The following is an 18,442-nucleotide window of genomic DNA, read 5'->3' on the forward strand; positions in this document are numbered from 1 at the left end:
GTGGTTCCACCTCTCACATGACCAGAAGGAAGATTTGGCAAAACTCTTTGATGTGGTTGTCATTATGAGACATTTTTAAGAACAAAAGTTGTTGTTGTTGTTTTTTTTAAACGAACCAACTCACACAAGTTATAATGCCTAATGTGGGTCAATAGAGATAATATTAATAACGAGTTAATGAAATGGGACTGATGACTCCTGTGATGGTATCACACACCTGGAGCATCAAAGGGATGAAGGGGAGGGACGGAGGGGAGGGACGGAGGGAAATCCTGGTGATTCACATTTGATATTTTTAAGAACACACCAGCTCTTTATGAGTTCATTACGTCCTGTAGAGTGCTCACATCAACTGCCGTCACCTCGACCTTTCTGCCTGATCCTCTAAGCTTCCTTATTTTCATCATTTCCCAGAGTCGCTGCTTCCTTCTAGTCCAACTCACCCACCTGAAAATCTGGATCATCTGACATGTAATAAAGATACAAACACGCTCGCAATTAACTGAAAAAAAGAAACCTGGCTTTACTCTTGGCTGCTATCTCTTCATTACTCTGGTTTCACACACACACACACACACACACACACGCACGCACGCAGGCGCGCACACACACACACGGTCCCTGTCTTCCAGTGGAGTTTCATTTATTTGAAATGATCCAAACATGACAGAGGGGTTTTCATCGTGGGCAGGAGGACAGAACTACATTGATTGTAAAGGTTATTAGGTCGAGTCCAGTGTTTGATGTTGCCTCCCTGTCACCAGGAGGACAGATAAGCGGATTCTGCACATACCTGTTGGCCCGACTGCCAGTGTATATAAATGGCAAACTGGACTATGTGAGATGAACACACACTGCTTGGGATGAGTCAGTGCAGTAATAGAATACTATGTGCATATGTTTTGATTGAACAGATCTAGATGGACACAGCACTCATGGTGAGTTTCCTACTCATTTCTCATTTTCCCTGATGATGATATGTAATAAAGTGGATTCTTGTGCTTTCAGGTGTCCCTGCTTGGACTCTCTCTCGCCTTGCTGCTGTCCTTTCCTGAGGGTTCTTCGCTGAATAGAGTGTTTTACAACCACTCAGGTAGGATTTCATTCGGATTATTACTAAGATGTTGAGCAGTCTGCCTTATGTGATGATTGTTTTTATCAGAACCGGTGTATCTTGGCTCTGTATTTGTGGAGGAGGCTCTTCAGAGGGCGATTGAGCTGACTGATGCTGCGTATGCCCGCACAAGTGAAAGGTATAAAACCTTGAAGCTAAAAATTCCACTTGAAAATACCCCAGACTCCTTCAGACCTTGTGTAAAAAATGTGTGCAGGGTGAAGAAGTTTCTATCTGAAGGTTCTCTGAGACCAACTGATCTATTGGCTCAGTTTAAACACACCGAAACCAGAACCAGGACTCAGATCCAGGCAGCTGAACTGCTGGACAACACAGTGGAGCTGATCAGAGAGATGGTCTACACACACACAATGGCTCAAGCCAAACCTCATGGTACAGAACGGCAGTAACACAAAGACATGGTTCTTCACTTGTACATTAAATAGTCTATATGTGATTATTATTTCCACTCAAGACTCTCCCTACACCAGCATGTGGTACGTTGGGAGCATATAAATATGTTATACAGTATCTGACCCAGTGATCCGGCCCTCCAACAGCCATAGTTGATGGTGAGTGAGGTTTTGCTGCATTTTCTCTTCTGTCTAGAGCTGCTGAGTGAAGACGATGTGGAGAATCTGCTACAGGTGACGGGTTGCTCAGCTGAGCTGCAGAGACCCAGCTGTCCCACTGACTGTCTGTCGCGGCGTTACAGGTCCATTACAGGAGAGTGCAACAACAGGTCAGTTCTGAGAGCACCTATGAAAACCTGAGCAACGGTGTATCTGGTTGTGTATTTGTTGTGTCACGGTCTTGTTCAGGCAGCATCCCAGATGGGGGGCAGCAAACATCCCCTATTCTCGCTGGCTGCCTCCAGAGTATGAAGATGTATGGGGGACACCCAGAGGCTGGGACCCTGAGCACACCTACCACAATGCCAGCCTGCCTCCAGTAAGACCCCTGCAGTAACACTCCACCCTCCTCCGTCCTATCAGCAGCAGCGCCTCCATTGCTCCTCTCCTGGTTTGTTGCAGGTACGGCTGGTGTCCCAGGATGTGCTGTTCACTCAAAATGACAACATCTCTCTGGACGCTACTCTGTCCCACCTGCTGGTGGAGTGGGGCCAGTGGATAGACCATGACATGGTGCTGACACCCCAGAGCCCCAGCACCTCAGCATTCAGGACGGGAGCTGACTGCATCCACACCTGCAGCAGGGACTCTCCCTGCTTCCCCATACAGGTGCGTCGCAAGAACTGACTTTTGATCTCACTTCTGAATCATCTCCTCTCCCTCTTCTATTCATCTTCTGTTCTTTTATTTTTGGAATTTTTAAACATGGTTGTATCACATATGTAACAATCAGGGAAAACAATGTCACATTAAAAGGCCATGCATGAAAGTTTAAAGACTATATACGACAGCCATCTTTAATGGAAATAAGTTATGTACTGGCTACATGTTATATCTCCCATCAGTAACTGCAAACATGCCCAACTTCTCTTCAAAGATCCCCCTGTTAGATCCTCGTAACGGCATCCAGAGTTGCATGCCTTTCTTCCGCTCTGCTCCCAGCTGCGTCACTGGACTGCTTCCCCATCGCCGCAGGGAGCAGCTCAACGCCATCACCTCCTATGTTGATGCCAGTATGGTGTACGGCAGCTCTACCAGTCAGGCCTCAGTGTTACGTAACCACTCTTCTTCTTTGGGCTCAATGGCTCTCAACTCACAGTACTCAGATGGGGAGCTGGCCTACATGCCCTTCCTGCCTCGCCTGCAGCCTCACTTGGACCCCTGTGGCCCTCGCAATGCCACCACCTCAGGGGCTTCAGACAGAGCTGCACCAGAGGAGAACACCACATCCTGCTTCCAAGCTGGTGAGTGAGTTCATGTCATGAATTATCAGCAGGTTTTGGTGAAGCTTCACAATTGATGTTTTACAGGTGATTCAAGAGCCAATGAGCATCTGGGAATGATTGCCCTGCACACACTCTTCCTGCGAGAACACAACCGGCTGGTCAAAGGGCTCCACCTGCTCAATCCTCACTGGAGCCCTGACACCCTCTATCAAGAGGCCCGCAAGATCTTGGGCGCTATCCACCAGGTATCACCTGTAGGTTCAGCCTCAACCTGTGAGACCATTGACTGACCTGCTTCCTTTAACATGTCAGATCCTCACATGGGAGCACTACCTGCCACGGGTCCTCGGTGAGAGCGCCATGTCCCAGCTGATGCCTCCCTATGGGGGTTATGACCCTGATGTGGATCCCAGCATTGCTAATGTCTTTGCTGCTGCTGCATTTCGTTTCGCCCATGTCACCGTGCAGCCAGTAGTCTCCAGGCTGGGTCCGGGATACACCAGAAACTCCCAGCATCCTCCACTGCCTCTGCATCATTCACTGTTCGCCTCTTGGAGGGTTGTGGAGGAAGGTAAACTGTTATGCTGTAGCTTAAATCACACAGCAATAAACTCAGCATCGCCTCTCCCTCTTTAATCAGGTGGTATCGACCCTGTGCTGCGGGGCCTGTTGCTGTCACCTGCTAAGCTCCAGACGCCAGGCCAGATGATGGTGGAGGAGCTGACAGAGAGGCTGTTTCAGGCACAGGGAGGGATGCCTTTAGACCTGGGGGCTCTGAACCTCCAGAGGGGTCGGGACCATGGCCTGCCTGGTACCAGCCTTGGACACAACTTGTTCACTCCATCTTAAACATTCTTCTTACTGTTTCAAACAACAGCCTTCATAATATCTCCATTAGAATTTTTGTTTTTTGATTGACGTTAAATTTAGTCACCTAAAAGAGAGAAGTTGCAGCCCAATAAAATACATATGGTTCATGGACAGAAACAGACCTTTCCCCTGCTGAAGAAACGTTACAGAATTATAAATAACCTGTATCATCAGGGCACATCATTTTTACCATCTTACATGACTAAAGTCAGCTATCATGCGTACTTGCACTCTTACTACAGATATTATTGTTCCACAAGCACCACTGACACGACGCTTCAGGCGTCATAAAACTTCACTCAGCAACAAAACCAAAAGAACGTTTACATAAAAAAAATACATTAAAAAAAAATCTCGGAATACAAAAGAATATTAGAAACAATCGTGTTTTCATGATGTGAAGTTATAAATAGTGCTGTCACGACTACCTGGCTGACACACATTCATAAGTGTAAGTTTTGATGAAATGTGACATCGTTACTCACTCGAGGTGTTACTACGGTATAAAGGCACTGAGTGATGGCCAGTGATGGAAGGGTTTTTTTGTTTTGTTTTGTTTTATTGCACCACACTGTTGTCACATTGAAGTTGACCTTTCGGATAAAGACATATCATTTCCTGCTATTTTTGTGTCATTTAGTCATTGCTAGTGTGTGACAAGGTCTGTTGGCATATTAAATCTTATCCCAAACACAAGTTGAGGTCTTCATCACCCCTGAGCTTACACGGCCTTCCTCCTCTTCTGGTCCCACCAGGATACAGCTCATGGCGAAGGTTCTGCGGTCTCTCTGTTCCCAACACAACATCAGAGCTCGCTGACATCCTGAGTAACATCCCGCTGGCTCGCAAATTCCAGCTCCTGTACAGGACCCCACACAATATTGACCTGTGGGTAGGAGCGATCTCGGAACCGGCTGTACCTGGAGGTCGAGTTGGGCCGCTGCTGTCCTGCCTGCTGGCAAGACAGTTCAGAGCCCTGAGAGACGGGGACAGGTAAAACCCTGTCTCACTGGTCAAAAGCTGAATGGGAAGTTAGAATTAAGAGGAAAGTAAATCTTTGTGTCTTCAAGGTTCTGGTGGGAGAGGGAGGGAGTGTTCACCAGCACCCAGAGGAGACACCTCCACACTGTCTCTCTGTCTCGAATCATTTGTGACAACAGCCACATCACTCACGTTCCTGCCGACCCCTTCTCACGTACAGAGAACCTGGAGGCCATGCTGGCGTGTTCCCACCCTCTCATTCCCCACCTCGACCTCAACCCCTGGAAAGAGCCAGACACACGTCAGGAACCGAAAACGAGGGCAGACACACGCCGGACCAACAAGTTGTCATGTTTTAACACAACTTCTACAATTCTCTCCTAGATTCCAGCTGTGGGCCCATACCCAGGATCCAGTCTGGCTACTCCCTGCTCTGTGACTCGGGGATCCTCTACCAGTGCCACTCTGGTTTTAAGCTGCAGGGTCTTTCGTCCATCAGCTGTGATCCTAACAGCCAGCAGTGGAGCTCCGCCCCTCCAACCTGCCATGGTACAAACCCACCCACCGACACCAGCCCATTTCTCTACTTGAGTAAAACTTCAGACCTTTTCTCTTCACCTGTTCAGACGACAGTATTGTGTTTTCCTGAATAAGTCAGTAGTTTTGCACAAGATTGTCAGAAAATGGTATAAAAAAAAAGGTCACCAACTTTCAAGGTGGCATTGACCAACAGTCTAACAATTTCTGCTTCTTATCTCACAAGATAAAATAATGTTCATTCACTTATATTTAACTGAAAGATAAAACCTTTCTATTGGATATAAATTTAAGTTGATGATACTGGTCTCTGTTTGTTTGACTGATTCTTGCAGATATTGATGAATGTGAGGAACAAGTTCATCTTTGCCCTCAAAACATGGAGTGCTTCAACCTGCCAGGTTCCTTTACCTGCTCAGGTGGGTTCAGATCCTGAAGGTCAACCTTCAACCATGACAGTCAAATATTTAAACATGCACCATAGTTCAGCCTCAGTTTTATGCTAAACATTTTTTTCCTGTCTTTTCCTGCCCTGATCCAGAGCCCTCCTCTCTGTCTGCTGCGTCTGTCGCCATTGCAGTGATACTAGTTGTCGGTGGCGCCGCCCTGCTGGTGATGATCATGATCTGTTATCAAAAGTAAGTAAAGTAGAAATCAGTGTTTGATTTTAGTCATTTTATATGAGGACTACAGAACTCCTGAATGAAAAAATTGCTGATTTAATGATGTCTAGTCATACATAATCAGATTATCGTCTGAGCTACGTAAATTTGATTCAAAGGGAAAAATACAAAACAGAATGTCTCCAAATGTCTCTCTTGCAGATATTTCCCCAAGAAAGAAGAGTTAGTCACAGCCCAGTGTTGTCAAGGGAAACACTGATTGACTGGTTCTGTACTGTTCTTTTGTGTTCTGTGAAAATGTCTTCAGTGTCTTTGGGGGGGGGGGGGGGATTTTAAGCTCTTTTTTATAGAGGGACTCAGGCACCACAACACCTCATCGAAGCACCTCTAAAAATGTTTGACACACCTTGTGGTTGCATGTGATATTTTTCACTGGTAAATAGCAGCCAGTACCACAAGGGAGACGTTTACTTCCAGTTTCTGACAATCTTTGTCAAAGGTTTTATTTTAACCTGATGTTTACCTAAACCATCCTGTATCTAACACAAAGAGTCAGAAGTGTCTTTTTGCTACAGGTCCTGCAGGACAAACATCTCCTTTGTGCCAGAAGATGGAGGTAGATTTGAGATTCATGGGGGTGCAGCCGCAGGTTTAAAAAACAAGCTGGAATGTTATCGAATTAAACGGCTAAATGTTCACACGGAAAACATGGTGTCATTATTTCTGTGACTCAGGAGGTGCCTTTGTTATCGTTGCCAGAGTGTCAAAGAATGTCAGCTGATGCAGTTAGCTATTATCAGTTAACGAGCTAGTATGCTCGCACACCTGCAAGCTAACCAGTGAGCTGGTGCTCTTTAGTGTTGGCATTCACAATGACTCTGATTGATTAGGGCTGAATCGTATATTTGAGGTGTATTTATTTGCAAACTGTACACTCCATTTTTTTCATTTTCTAAAAAACAAAACAAAACAAGCCGTGGTGTAAACTGGGTGACTAGTAATTCTTTAAATGTATCACTATACACACTTTATATGTAACTCAAAATATCATACAGGAAAACACTCCACCCTTTATATTGTTATTCAGTGACAGTAATTTAGTGGTGGGTGAGTTTTGAACAGTACTGTGTGCATGTTCAAGTCTCATCTGAGGCTGAACACCCGTAAAGGTCTGATCCTTGCTCCACCCCTGAAAAGCTCTACTGCAGTCTGTACTGAGACCATGCAAACAGAACAGCAAGCTTACAAAGGTCTTTTCAGTCCGGAAGCAAGAGGCTTATTGGAATGTCTGCTCCAAAAACAGATTTTCATACCGAAAAGCCTCCCTGGGAGGGAAACAGCCTCTGCATTTCCTCACCATCCCTGTTCCTTGGATCCTGCTTACAAACCTGTAGAGCAACTGTGGGTGTGTAGCAGAGGGTTTTGTGTCAAATTAACCAGGTGGTGACTGGCGATGACATCAATCGTACCGTGAGAGAAACAGGTCTCTGCCTCGCTTGGCTGAAACGAATTACTCTGATGAGTCATCACTCCAAACTTTAGAAACCTTGTATAAGAGGTTCTACTAACAACGTTCAGAATTCAGACACAGTACAAAGGTGCTCAGTCAGGCTACAGCGCCTCGACTTTAATGGAGTGTACACATGGGACGACAATTATCAGTACACTGAGCTTCGGAACCTCAAAGCCCTAAACAAGGCTAAGAAGCAGTTATTGCACTTTCTCACTCATAATATTCTTCATTTTCACCTTCAAGATACAATTTTCTATAAAAATTGACCATCAATAATAATAATAATAATAATTATAATAATAATAAATCTATACTATGAGGTACAACAGCCAACATAATTGCATAATATGGCTATAGCATTCATGCAAAGTCATTTATGGCTTATACTGTGTATACACACTGTTGATTGTAGATGTGCAAAACTACAGTTCATATCACCTGTATTAAAGCTTGTCCGGTTACACTCATTTCTTTGATGATATATCTGATGATTAACGTTAAGACTAAGCTAACATGAAGCTGCTGCTTGCTGCGTGGGTTTTTTTATGGGGGGGGGGGGGGGTTAACAAGGCATCTGGAATTGCATCAACTAAATTAAGGCCATGCTGAGACAAGTATCTGTGCTGATAACACCTGAATGTAACAAAGATGCTACGCATATTTAATACAAAGACAATGTGTCTCTGAAATCGTTGTTTTGGAAGACTGTTATACATATTCTTCGTTATATAAGTGTGTAAACCTTGAGGTATGAACAGACCAAAATGTGACACACACAATCCACTATACTGACATGAGGAGTTGCGCGCTCTCCACTGAGGAGATTCAAAAAAGGTGTTAACTAGTCTCCACAGCTGCAAATATAACAACTGGAAAACAGCAGTTTCTTGGTCTGCAGTATGACTGAAAAATATACTCTATATATTTTGAATATCTGGGAACATGCCACCTTAAAAATAAATTGTAATGTCTTCTACTCTTCTCCCGCAGTGCTGGTTTATCTTTCCTGCTGACGATTCAAAAGCGGCAGTGTAAGATCCTCTGTTGCCTCTCTAGACTGGACTCTGTCGCACTCAAGTTGTAAAACCTCTACCACAAAAATGGATCCAGTACCACAGTTGAACTCAGACTTGTCCTGGTCTTGTTCTGTTGGGCGCTCTGAGTGTTCCAGTGCTGTCAGGTCCGCTAGCCCTGCTCAGTGAGGTAGAAACCTAACTTGGCCACAGTCATTTCTCTTCGGAGACGCATCACCTCCCAGAACATCTGCTCCGCTGCATCAGAGCACAGAAACAATGAAGATATTTTGTTGGGCGGAGAAAAACTTTGATGGAAAAATCAGAAAATTAAACGTCGGATTTTAACTTACCATCGTGTCTCACCAGGCCCTGCTGGATGTAGCGGACATATGTAAAAAAATTGCAAACAGCTGTGATCTAGAAAGGTGAAATAAGGAAAAAGTCACATCAAACAACATTTAGCAGCAACAACAGCAGTGTATAGGAACAACGCTAACAGATAGTTACCCGTGCTCGGCTGGAGGGAGAGATGTAGTAGTAGCTTCCCTTGTCGCCAAGTTTAATACGATGTCGGCAGAGCCTTGTCATACCGCTTAATGCACATTTTCTAAACGCAAACGAAGGAAAAAACTTCAGCGACAAAACATCGACTAGCTGTTTTATTTCAGTAAAAAAAAAAAACAACTTGTGAACTTTGAGGTACCAACAGTAAGACATATCCTAACAGAATGAGGCTACATGAGACTAAAAGTAGGCCGAATACCCCAAACTGAAGAAGTGTCAGGAAAGCAACACACAACAGGAGCACCATTAGACAAAGTTAGTCACCGGACGAGGAAAAGTTGTAAAGGTCAGACACGTGCAGAGCCCCATTAGGTTTGACATATTCACTCACAGTTTACCTTGAATGACTTTTTAGACAGACTTCATTGAATTCGTGTTAGTGAAAAGCTTGACTAGTGATGATTCCTGAGAGGACTTACGTCTCTATTGCTGCCCTACAGCCACTGGAAAAAAAGAGTTTTAGTGATTAGAAATGTGCCCACTGATTAAATCCCCTCAGATACATGGCAGGAGGGTGAGAAGTAAATCAACAGTGGAGAAACCCAAACCAAATAAAAGTGAATTTTCCGTGGTGACTGGCCATTGTTGAGCAGTGAATGGTGAAAGAAAGGACAGTGTGATAGTTATTATGTATTCAAGATAACTCACTTAGGGCCTCCGCACTCTATCGCTGAGGCTTTAACCATCGGTAACGCTGACATTGCCACAGGCTCGATTGTCAAAGAGTTGTTTTCCACTGCACTCTGCACCAGCTGAGACAGCTGTGGACAGCAGAAAACGTGTTCATTAAAGCAACAACAGCAGCACTTTAGATCCAGCTTTATTTTGGCGCTGAACATTTGGGCCCCTGACATGTCTACGTGTAACTTCAGCTGAAGGTGCATTGAACTCTTCCTAGCTTTAAGAGCTAAAAGCTAACTCAGAATTCCCAGTTCAGAATCCATAGCGAACATTATCACAACTCCCTCCTCCCTGTTCAGGAAATGTCAGTTTAGTTTTCGCAATAGTGCGAAACATGACCATCACTGGCTCCACTGTCAGCTACTCTGTTGTCAGCGTTTCAGCTATCGTAACAGCGGAGATATTGTGTTGAGCGTCACACAACCTCTGGGAAATGACTCATGTCAAGTTGATCCATTTGGTCTGATGGTATTTGAACAGTTATGAGAGCTGCACCATTAAATCATTCATGCACATCCAAGTTGCAGAGGACTAACAGGAAGTAGCCAGCTATAGATAGACCATGCTTCGTATGCGTCCTCCTAGAGACGCACCATTGAGTGCAAAGACATTTAACTGGCTGAAATGTATTTTTAGAGCGTTATGCAAATTCCTGTGAAGGGCTCGAATGTAAGAGGTGTTTATTTGTATAAAAATACAATGCACTACTGCGCAACACCCTGTTATGTCACTTGCTGCACATGTAACACAAACACCTAAGGCGTCAGTGACCCGCTGTGACAGGTTTAACGGGTGATATATTCAACAGTTAGGGCATGTTAAGACATCACAAAACTGAAAACTAATGAAGGCATGGATTCTAATGGCAGAGAAGTTTTGAAACAAAGCAGTAAGATTCTAACCTCAGATCTTGTAAAGGAGAGGCAGGGTCCAATATCTTCACCGTAGATCCGGCTCATGAAGGCAGTGGAGCGATCCAGGCTTGGATGCTCTTTCCACATCAGAAATTCTGCATAGAGAACTGAGTCCACCTGCAGAGAGAAAACTATCTATAAACCACCTGCTGGCTAGCAAAAGAAACATTATCTTATATCCACACTGAAAAGCTCAAGAGTGAGCAAAGAGAGAAAGTCTCTCTCTCAGCAGACTGTCTTAAGTACTAATATCAGTTTGTGCTCTGCGGCAGGGAAACACAGTCTAAGTTCCTCAAGTCCACACAGTTACAGATACACTTGCAAGAGGCTGCAGCTGTGAGACTTATCAGGCCCAGTTGAAGCGTTACCTGTCTGCTGTCAGTCCCTTGCCCCTCCCCCTGCTCCAGCCAGTAAGGGTCATAGGTGACACTGATAGACTGGCCAGGAACCAGGCAGAGAATCAGAGAGAGGAGGGCAGGAACAGCAGGCTGAGAGACCAAAGAGAGGAAGAACAAGTGAAGGAGGTGTTAGGACAGAGAGGAAACAAACACAAGTGAATAAAGGATTTGCTCAAGACAGAAGATGGAACAGAAGGTGGACTAAAGAACAGAGCAAAGCAGAGGTTGAAAAAACAAGCCCAACTTCATTCAGGTTACCTCTCGATCCTCTTTGGCTGCAGGCTGAACTGAAACTGAGGAGGGTTCTGGTTTTCCAGGCGAGGATGCAAAGGCACCACTGGCACTCTTGTTGCGAATGTGGCCTCCGACATTTTTGTACGCTCCTCTGGTGCCTGAAGAGAGCAGCTGTGGATGGAGCTGGCGATTTGGTGATGAGGGTGTGGACGTCAACACCAGAGTCTTGAGGGCCGTCACTTCTGCTTGTAGAACATCGATCTGACAAGCAGAAATCGTGCAGACTAAGATTAGAGGGATGGGACAAAAATCAATGACATTCAATAAAAGGTTATTTCTGTCCTGCTACTGGTAGCAGTCCAAGAACAAAAATAGATGAGTATTTTTAGACAAATCAGTTTGATTCAGACAACAGACGGTGCTAAAAGAGGGTTTCATGGCAAAAAAAGGGTAAGAAAAGTGGCTAGATTGTAACTGGAACACACACACACACACACCTTCCCCTGAGCCTCCTTCAGCTGTTTCTCTGCTCCAGCTTGTTTGACGTTAGCTTCCCGAACCATCTTGTGGGCTTCCTGTTTTGAAATATAAACACAGAACTAAAACATGCTGATGAAGATAGCTGGTGAAGTGTGAAACCAACTGATGACAAGTCTTAAACCGCCAATGGAGTTTTTGACCACGTCGGGTCAACTGAACAAACTAGAAAAACGATCAGCTTATAAAGCTGTAATGCTAATGTGCAAAACCAGTTGCTAACTTTGTCTGTTGGTCTCGGACGGTTGAGTTATCAGAGGAAACAGGTGCCGGCCGTGATTGGAGGAAACACTGAGGGTTTGCAAAGCAGCTACAACAAAAACAATCAGCTGATTAATCAGTGTGTTAACTGGCAGTAAATCAATTAGCAGCAACTTTATCATCAGGTATTTGTTCAAGTCAATAATCCAAAAAATTCTCTGGGCTCTAGGCAGGTGGTCATGTAACTTCACTCGTTTTCTAACAATTTAAACAAACCAAGTCATTTTAGAAATCGGAATAATGAAAACAATCACGATGAGCTAAGCTGTTCACATTATAAGTTATTTGTACAACACCTTTCACAGGCATAGACACAATGATAAAATGGGAACATTTACCAACATCACATTACAAGCATTTGATAAATTGTTAACATAACCAAGTATTGATAAGTACAGTCTTCCTGAATTATTTTGTCATCTCTGCGTGGGAAAAACATTCCGGTGTTAATGCGGCTGGTACAACATACCGGTTCTTCTCTCTTCACGACCTGATGTGATGACCACGTCTATTTAGGTGTTTATTGAGCTTTAAAGCACATTTTAAAGCACACTGTATAGAAGCCAAAGGCGTAAGCTTTGTTTTTATTTTGTATTTCCGGTTTTAGAAGGTCATTAACAAAACTGCCATCGGTGTTCTGAGGGCTAAAAGCTTCAACTAGCAGAACTTTTTTTTTTTTTTTTAAACAACAATGTAAACTGTGAATATGCACAGTCATACTGCATCACATCAGTAGCCTCACCATCAAGGTCAAGCAGCCTGTGTGAACAGTGTGCGTGTTTGTGTTGTGGAATCTCTTGCTTGTCATTCAGCACCAATATTAAGGGGTTAGAGCGTGAGCAGTGTCATTTAGAGATTAGAGTCTCGCCTATTTTTCACCATGACGCATGAGGTTCTCAGCAAAACAGACAGCAGAAACAATCAGTGGATGAACGTAATGACCCCAAACCAGCAACCTGACACCCCTCTCTGATGTCTACATCTGTCAGATGAGGAGAAAAACACATGTTCTTTGAGAGAAGATCAGGTGAAGGGCAGTGTTTCATCTCTCTCTCTCTTACAGCAATTTTGAATGAAACAGAAACAAACATTCTATTATCAGAGGTCATTATCAAAAGCAAACTAAGCATAGAAAGATACGCAGCAGTACAGTCTGTGAGGACACCACGAGTGTGTGAACTACAGCCGGCGTCACATCCAGGTGAGGGAGTTTGTCCCAGGCGTAAGTTCAGTTTTCAGAGGTTAAAATATGTTTGTACCTCGAAGAGACTTGCAGTCAGTTCCTCCAGCTCTTGCTCCAGCTGGTTCCTGACCTGTGACAGACGCTCACACTCCTTGTCCTTCAGTTTCAGTTCCTGAGATGAGTAACAGAAAAGTGCACAAGCACATTTAAGAAAGACAGATACTTGCATTGTGTTTCCATCGTTTCCAGGCTACATAATGCGTGTGTACGTGTGTGTGTATGAGTGTGTGTGTGTGTGTGTGTCTGTGTGTGTGTGTTAGCATTAAGTAAGTTACAACACCCTCTTTGCGGCGTCCAGCTGTTCACTAAGGATCTCTGAGCCCTTTTCACGGATTTCTTTTCCTCTGATTTCCAGCGATGAGCTGCGGAGCCGGGAGATGCTGCCATGGTCTGAGGTGGGCCCAGCCTGGCCTCCCCCCTCCACCCTGGGCTCTGGCTCCGGATCCAGATCTACCAACCTTTGTAGGATTACAAAGAATGATCAGTACTATAAAAATGGTGTAACTATAGGGACAGTTGTGAGGATAGAGGATGGGTTGATATGATGGAAAGCATTCAAATCCGTCCTATTTAAATTCTCTTTCTTTAGAAGTAGGTGTTAAGAACTCAAACCTGTCTGTCGAAGAACTGGATCAACAAGAAGAATCAATCCCAGCATCAATATCAATAAAATCTTAAAAATCACAACTTCCACAGCAAATATTTCACTGATTGGTATTTCTACTTTCATGTCAGTCCAAAGAAAAACATTATTATCATTACAATCAACCAATCAATCTCGAACATCCAGGTATTTATGAAGCCTTCCATGACTTTTCCGAACTTTTTGAGATTTCAGAAATGTCCGGGTCTGAAAATTGCTATCAACTGAATATTTCTTCCACCAGGTGTTTTCCTGATACAATCAAAACGTGAAAACTCATTGATATATTCTTCATTAATGTTTTCCTCAACATCAGCATCAATACCTCCACTATTCCACCTCAACTGACGCCTGTGTCTTCACAATATATAAGACTTGCTCCAGAGACCCCAGAAGGACCCGGGACCACAGTTTGAGACCCTCTCTACTCCTGCATTATCATTTCCATCCAAGCCAACAGATTCCAGGTTTGTTAAGTTAACAACCAGATAACTTAGCTCCGATTCCCCACTAGCAGCAGTCTATGCTAACCTAGCTGCTTCTTGTTAGCTTTAACTTTTTGATCCGGAGGTTCCCCCCCAGTGTCCGCCCTTCTTACCCGGTCAGTGTCCAGGACAGCTGCCAACCTCCCAGCCTGTCGTGTCTCTGTCAGTCTCCACTGTTCTTCGGCTGGTCTTTTAATGTAAAAGTCACTGTTAGTGATGTTTGCGAGCGTTAGCTCGTTTAAACTAATCTCAACGGGTTTAAATCAGAGCTGCAGACAGCGGAGGAATGCGGACGCTGACGTAGACAACCGACGTCAACAACCGCAGCACCAGTGGACTGGAACAGACGGAGACTAGTTGAAAGACTAGTTAAGACGCTCCGGTTTACACGTGCCCCGACGGCCCCCCTCACGGTTTCATTCTCGGTTACTCAATCTTAATTCATAGAGAGAAACGGAGAGTCTGTCCTGTGTCTGCCTCTTTCTCCCAGCAGGTCACATGACAGCGCATCCACACACACGCACGCACACACACGCATACAGAGGGAACTCTGACTCTACCACACGAAAGTTTCAGTACACACCCATCTCTCCAGGTCAGGGTTCATACGGTCATGAAAACCCTGGAGAAAGTCATGGAATAAGATATAAGCCACCATTGCCAGGCCTGGAAAAGATTCTATGGAAATGAATGAAATCAGAAAATTTTGGAAAAGTCATGTAAACTTGTTTCCCAATTACTTGCATTACAGAAATCCACAGAGAAAAATCTCCTACAGTTAATATTGATTTATTGTGCCATATGTTTGCCATATATTTTCAAAAGTACGCTGTTAAATTTTGACTAAAATGTCTTAGTTTAGGGGCGGCACGGTGGTGTAGCAGTTAGCAATGTCGCCTCACAGCAATTAGGTTCTGGGTTCGAGTCCCGGCTCCAGCACGGGATCTTTCTGTGTGGAGTCTGCATGTTCTCCCTGTTCCTGTGTGGGTTCTCTCTGGTACTCCAGCTTCCTCCCACAGTCCAAAGACATCAAGAGGGGACGAGGCTGATTGATACTCTAAATTGACTGTAGGTGTGACTGTGAGTGTGAATGGTTGTCTGTCTGTCTCTATGTGTTGGTCCTGTGATGGACTGGTGACCTGTCCAGGGTGAACCCCGCCTAACATCCGAAGGTGGCTTGGATAGGCTCCAGCCATCACCCCCCCCCCTCCCCCCGTGACCCTTAACAGGGTAAGTGGTAGAAAATGGATGGATGGATGGATGTCTTGGTTTATTTTGTGTGTGTGTGTGTGTGTGTGTGTGTGTGTGTATGAACTGACATTTTAGAAAATGGAATAATGTTATGGAAATGCAAATTTTCTTCAAAGGATTGGTAATGGGAACACTTGTATGAAACCCTGCCAGATTGCTCAGAAGATTAGAGCACAGATCTAGATAATTCTATTAAGTAATACAAAGCTTGAGGCAAAGTCGGGTAAATGTGAACAAAATCCAGTGAATATGAAAAAAGGTCATTTTCAAGGTTCAACAATAAAAGATTTTCTGCAACAGTAGAAGTAAATGATACCTGGAGGCTTTATTCCAACCTAGCTAGAGATGTCACGTAAAGTTCAGAGTGTTCAGTGTCCATGAGGACGGCTTCGTCCAGCATGGGGAGGCTCTTGAGCAGAGCTCCATCAGACTCACAGCCACAATAACAAGACCACGTTTCTGAGAGTCAACAGCTGAGCGGCAGCCCACAAAAAAACAGCTTCCGGAGAAAAGCTGACACTGTGATGACCCGCGGCTGCAGGGTCTGGTCAATCGGAATCAAGAGAGTTGATTAAATGTCAAAAACATTCCCAGAACAACAAAGCGTACATTCAGAAATTTCTACCAAAAAAAAAACCCCCAGAAAAATTGACGTGCGCTGACAGTTCTGATCCGCGTGTATCACCACACCTGGCTCTTCATGCCTCTCTGACAGCATCATGTGATATTTGCTCTGTTCTTATTGGTGAGATATCTCAGGAATGCCTGGATCCCTCTGGTACTCAGGGATGACCTGGACACATTTGGGTGGCCAAAGGTCATGGTCACCATATTTGAACACAATATCTCAGGAATGTCTTGAGGGTATTCCTTCAAATTTTGGACAGTTTGTTTATTTATCTGTAAAACCGTGTATGAGAGTCAGTTTCCTCTTAAAAGGACATCCTCATTTAATGATTCGTTCATCCGTGGACTGGGTAATGGAAGCTTTGGGATCTTATCTGTGACGATTTTTGCTGGATGGTTACGCGCCTGCAGGTGAGGTAATACCAGTGTTGTGGGCAGTGAACTCATCCTTTCAGGTCACTGTGGTAACCCTCAGCAAACATCCTTGTGTTCAGCTCCCCAAAAATGCATTCATATTTGTCCCACGTAAATAGGAACGTATCGTCCATCTTTCCTCAGCGCTTCAGGGTGAAACTCACCTCCCTACAACACAACCTTCCTCCTCGGTGTCCCTGCTGGATGAAGGTCTGGCTGTAGCCGGTCCCAGGACTCCGGCGGTCCCAAAGAAGACTGCAGAGGAATATACAGCTATTCCAGACTTGCCCACTTTGAGGACCTCATACGCTGGGGTGGATGAGGTTGCAGATGGCGGCGAGGAGGAAATCTGGACATTGTGGATTCCCTCAAGAGCCTCCATGACTCCCTGTCTCAGGAGGCGCTGAAGCTGTTGGATGAGTGTATTCATGTGTAAGTGGGAGCCTGAGGCTGTCAAGCACATACAGATGAACAGGACCTTCCAGGAGTTTAGGCCGGCATAACTGTGACAGTCGAGGAGCTTCCCTCTACACTTTGCGACGTCCGTTTGATTTCTGAAGTATATTATAAGCCTGAACATTTCATTGGAATTTAATTCACTGTCATTTTTAACTCCCATTTTAGATTAAACACTGTGGGGCTGCAGATATTCCCTGCCTCCTACGGACTTGAGAAAACACGTTTGTCGGAGAGCCCCTCAAATATTACACCATGAGCATTTAATGGGGTTTTCAATGGAAATAAGAATAACGACAAAAGGTTAACATCGCCCCCAGCATGGAAAGACATATTACAAGATACTGCATGATAACTGCATTTAGATAATCCTTTTTCTAAAATCTTGAGCACGTAAATATTTGCTTCTTTTTTTGTTAAATGTTCATGTTTTGTTCTTGGCTTCTTTTCATGTCTCATTGTAAATCAATGATCTGTTATTTCTATTCTATGAGACAAGGGTCAAGAAAAACAGCAGGATCAATTAAAACCATTTAAAAACAACAAAAGACCTTCCAGCAGACAATCCAGGACCTCAGCAGTACTGAAAACATAAGGTCCTCATCTTTCCTCTCTCAGCAGAGCCAGAGGTGCTCGTGCCAGAGGAACGGCATTCTTTGAGATATCCAGAGCAAAACGAAGTTCCAGTGAGGAAACACGCAAGTACCACACACATGTGGAGCACAGTACACCTCCGAGACCTCTCAGGTTTATTAAATCTTAACAATTACACTCACCAAAGCAGCCAAAACTGATTCCCAGTTGCAGCCTGTGCCTCAAAAGTCTGCAGAAAAGGCAGGAGATGCGTTTTGATGTTGGGTGCCTTGAACAAGCAGAACTGAGTCCACACTTCGCCCTGCTGCTGGTCTCCTTGTTAGACAACAGGGGTTAATCACTAACGCTTTCCGACCAGTAATAACTCGACTGAACACATTTCTTCCAGTGGGGGGGGCGCTTGGGGCAATGCAGTCTCACCTGGTGGAGCTTCCCCTTGAACAAATCCTGAATGTTGCCTCAAAAGAAAACCAATCCAACTGGAAGCTGGTGTAATAATGATGAGACATGTAATGCTAATGAAGTAAAAAAGTGTGCATTTGCACAGAAGGAGGGAGAGAGCAATGAGAGAGTTCAACTTTTAGCAAAGGAATTCAAGAGGTCGTTGAAGTTTGCTTCATAAAGTCAC

At 44.4% G+C, this 18,442-nt stretch overlaps 2 protein-coding genes across 5 annotated transcripts; one reads left to right on the forward strand and one right to left on the reverse strand.

The window, feature by feature from the left end:
* The first annotated feature begins 920 nt into the window (after positions 1-920).
* epx (eosinophil peroxidase) lies at positions 921-6,137 on the forward strand. The gene is made up of 15 exons (XM_086207951.1): positions 921-938; positions 1,009-1,093; positions 1,163-1,510; positions 1,718-1,856; positions 1,936-2,065; positions 2,149-2,355; positions 2,624-2,990; positions 3,057-3,217; positions 3,285-3,543; positions 3,613-3,783; positions 4,598-4,835; positions 4,913-5,124; positions 5,208-5,372; positions 5,696-5,779; positions 5,902-6,137. The coding sequence occupies exons 1-15, from the start codon at positions 921-923 to the stop codon at positions 6,000-6,002; spliced, it is 2,685 nt and encodes an 894-aa protein (XP_086064077.1). The 3' UTR covers positions 6,003-6,137.
* A 1,912-nt stretch (positions 6,138-8,049) lies between these two features.
* rab3il1 (RAB3A interacting protein (rabin3)-like 1) lies at positions 8,050-18,369 on the reverse strand. Of its 4 annotated transcripts, XM_086209148.1 has the most exons (14): positions 18,235-18,368; positions 17,997-18,129; positions 16,929-17,173; positions 13,625-13,802; positions 13,361-13,456; positions 11,801-11,878; positions 11,328-11,564; positions 11,040-11,159; positions 10,660-10,788; positions 9,725-9,837; positions 9,496-9,519; positions 9,020-9,119; positions 8,863-8,929; positions 8,050-8,767 (listed from the first exon to the last, which is right to left on the reverse strand). In XM_086209148.1, the coding sequence occupies exons 3-14, from the start codon at positions 17,144-17,146 to the stop codon at positions 8,682-8,684; spliced, it is 1,446 nt and encodes a 481-aa protein (XP_086065274.1). In that variant the 5' UTR covers positions 17,147-17,173; positions 17,997-18,129; positions 18,235-18,368; the 3' UTR covers positions 8,050-8,681. The 4 variants fall into 4 exon arrangements, with proteins under 4 accessions (XP_086065274.1, XP_086065275.1, XP_086065276.1 ...); XM_086209149.1 differs by lacking the exon at positions 9,496-9,519 and having other exon boundaries at positions 18,235-18,369; XM_086209150.1 differs by lacking the exon at positions 11,040-11,159 and having other exon boundaries at positions 18,235-18,343.
* Between the last annotated feature and the right edge of the window lie 73 nt (positions 18,370-18,442).

Source organism: Aulostomus chinensis, chromosome 7 (genome assembly GCF_037954235.1).
Source record: "Aulostomus chinensis isolate RoL2024-O1b breed Wild chromosome 7, RoL_Achi_v1.0, whole genome shotgun sequence".
NCBI classification, from domain to species: Eukaryota; Metazoa; Chordata; class Actinopteri; order Syngnathiformes; family Aulostomidae; genus Aulostomus; species Aulostomus chinensis.